The sequence below is a fragment of the Magnolia sinica genome, chromosome 16, assembly GCF_029962835.1.
Source record: "Magnolia sinica isolate HGM2019 chromosome 16, MsV1, whole genome shotgun sequence".
Taxonomy (NCBI): Eukaryota; Viridiplantae; Streptophyta; class Magnoliopsida; order Magnoliales; family Magnoliaceae; genus Magnolia; species Magnolia sinica.
The window spans coordinates 52,596,671-52,599,363 of NC_080588.1; the positions used below are offsets into that span (position 1 = coordinate 52,596,671).

Consider the following 2,693-nt stretch of genomic DNA (forward strand, 5'->3'; position numbering starts at 1 on the left):
AAGACCATAAGGTAGAACGACAACAGATAAAAGCTCTCGATCTGATTATTTCAATCCTTTTTATAATTTTATAATTTGCATATTTTGCTTCTATAATTTGTGTATAATCAAAAGATTGAAAGCCCTATCAAATAAATGATTTTGATAAAATTGTAAAAAGCTCGAGTCCAACGTCCAAAGTCCCAACGTATTTTACTGCTGATTAAACATCTACTTTAGTATTTTACTTTCCACGAGATGTTCAATATGCAGTAAAAACCTATAATCTGAAAATCTCCCGAGAAATTCCCATGCTGAGATATTACCGAGAACGAGAGTTGTCATTGCCAAGAACAAGATTCGTCGCTACGCCCAGAAGAGAAAGTGAGAGAGATAAACAGAAAAATACGACAATGCATGAAAATAAAATAAAAAAAAAACTTTAGAAATTAAAACATATAGCATTAATTAATATTGTACACCAACATTAGGCAAAAAAAAAGGAAAGAAAAAAAACCCACGAAGGATTACATATTCATCACAAAACCCATACAAAAATAAGAATTAAAAAAAGAAGGGAAATCCCAATTCGGTAAAGATCTCATCTCCCTCTCTTATTTAGATTCATCTTCTCGTGGTAGGGAATGAAGTCGTAGCGAAAGCAGTGGAGCGAGAGCGAGAAACGAACTTCGTCTATCCCCCAATGGACAGGCGTCTTTGGTTGCTGGGGTTTTAGAAGGGGCCTGAGGTAGATGGAGTGGAGGCGACGGAACCCGCCAAGGGCGAGAACGACGGCTCTCAGCTGTTGAGTTACGCATCCGGTGTTGGCCCAGTGACGTGTACAGATCATCTCCCACAGCCGCTCATCCTGCGCCGTTTTGTGCCACTGCTTGCTAACGCACGCCGCGGTGGCCAGCGACCTCGCGTCCACGTGCTTCAGCACCTCGAACAGAAGGTCCGAGTCTAGATGTATGAATCTCGTCTCCTCCGCCATCTCTTCTTCCTCCTTTCTCTTCTTCTTCTTCAGATCCTCCACAGCCGATGGATTTTCATCGAGCGGTCGCTTCATCTCCTCGATTGGGAACGGACAGGGATTTCTGAAGGGCAGGTTTTTCTTTTTCCCTCTTTCTCTCTCCTCTTCCTCCCCAAATCTGCCTTTTGACCTCCGCAACGAGGCTCCGCGCCGGGGCATTATTCTAGGGAACGGATTGACACCAGCCCCGTGGCTGGTGGTTGGTGCTCTGTGGGCCCCATCATGATGTATGTATTTCATCCGTTGCGTTCATTCATTTTTAAATATCATTTTAGTGCTTTATTCCAAAAAACGAGAGGGGATATAAATCTCAGATGTACCACACCACAAGAAAACAATACTGATTGGATATCCATCATTTAAATCCTTCTAAGGCCCACTGTACTGTTTATTTGACATCCAATCTCTTGATTGGGTCATAAACACACAGATGAAGGGAAAAAACAAATAACAGCTTGATCCGATACTTTTATAGCCCCCAAAAAGTTTTTAATGGTCAATGTTTATTCAACACCGTTTCCTGTAATGTGGTCCACTTGAGATTGGGATATACTTCTTTCTTTTTTGGTAATACCATGAAAATGATCTAAAAAAAATAGATGGACGGCATGGATGAAACACATACATCATGGTAGGGCCCACAAAGCATTAACCACTAGCCATTGTCCGGTGTCAGGGGAGTAGCCCGTCCGTTTCCATTATTTTAGCGGTGGGATTAAGAAATTTGGATGGTAAGTCGGTGAAATTATGGGATTGCATGTACTTTGGTTCGTTTCGATGATGACAGGACAGGAAATGAATACCGGTAATATTTTTCAACGTTGATTATATACTCCGCGGAATTTTCATAAAATGATGAGTGGGCCTAACAAACAGACGGTCCTGATGGGTGCTGATGCAGGGAGGGAACTGATGATGTCGATCACCGTTTTCCTCAAAGATATCAACTCGGAATGCACGGAGCTCCTGTACTCGTCCGTTTTAAAATAAGCAAGGGTAAATGTAAAAGTAATTTTTAATAAATAAAAAATAACTTAATTGATATTGAAAAAGAAATTATAGCACTCTAGATAAGGAACACAACCTCATGTACATTAATGGGGCTGTTTGGGAGCGTGGATTGGGAACCCTTGGATTAGGAACCCCGGGATTACAAACCCCCTGGATTTGTATTCCTCCCAATGTGTTTGGCACCCTAAAGTGTGAATCAACTTTAATCCAAAATTACCAATCCATAGTATATTTAAAGGGGGTTTGAATTTAATTACTAAATTAATTTTAATATATCTAATTAGTAAGATATGTAATTTTTGATACAATGGTTGTGATAAGCCCGCTGAAATATATGCTTTGCCCGAAAATGATGAAATTTCAAGTCTTGGATGGGCGACAAACACAAGATCTTGTCTAAGTGACTAACCAACAATTTTTAATCGTTGATTTGCATGGACAATGTTTTGACAATGTTAATTTACATGTACAATGTTTGGACGATGTTGATCATCATTAGTGGGTCATGTGCCCAGAGAATGATAGTGTATAGTGACACACATGTTACACCTGCAACTATTGAAATGATTTCAGGTGCAATCCAAACTCTCACCGTGGATTAAAACCCCCTCAAATAGGGGATCGAAAACCCCTGAATTTGAAACCCCTAGTTACTTTATGTTGCCAAACA

At 40.2% G+C, this 2,693-nt stretch overlaps 1 protein-coding gene across 1 annotated transcript; it reads right to left on the reverse strand.

The window, feature by feature from the left end:
- Window positions 1-580: 580 nt before the first annotated feature.
- LOC131228840 (F-box protein GID2-like) lies at window positions 581-1,170 on the reverse strand. The gene has a single exon (XM_058224691.1). It carries the CDS (start codon window positions 1,046-1,048, stop codon window positions 581-583), a length of 468 nt encoding a protein of 155 aa, XP_058080674.1. The 5' UTR covers window positions 1,049-1,170.
- Between the last annotated feature and the right edge of the window lie 1,523 nt (window positions 1,171-2,693).

Excerpts from the sequence above, each read along its gene's own strand:
- LOC131228840 (XM_058224691.1), bottom strand. The coding sequence starts at position 1,048 with ATGAAGCGACCGCTCGATGAAAATCCATCGGCTGTGGAGGATCTGAAG.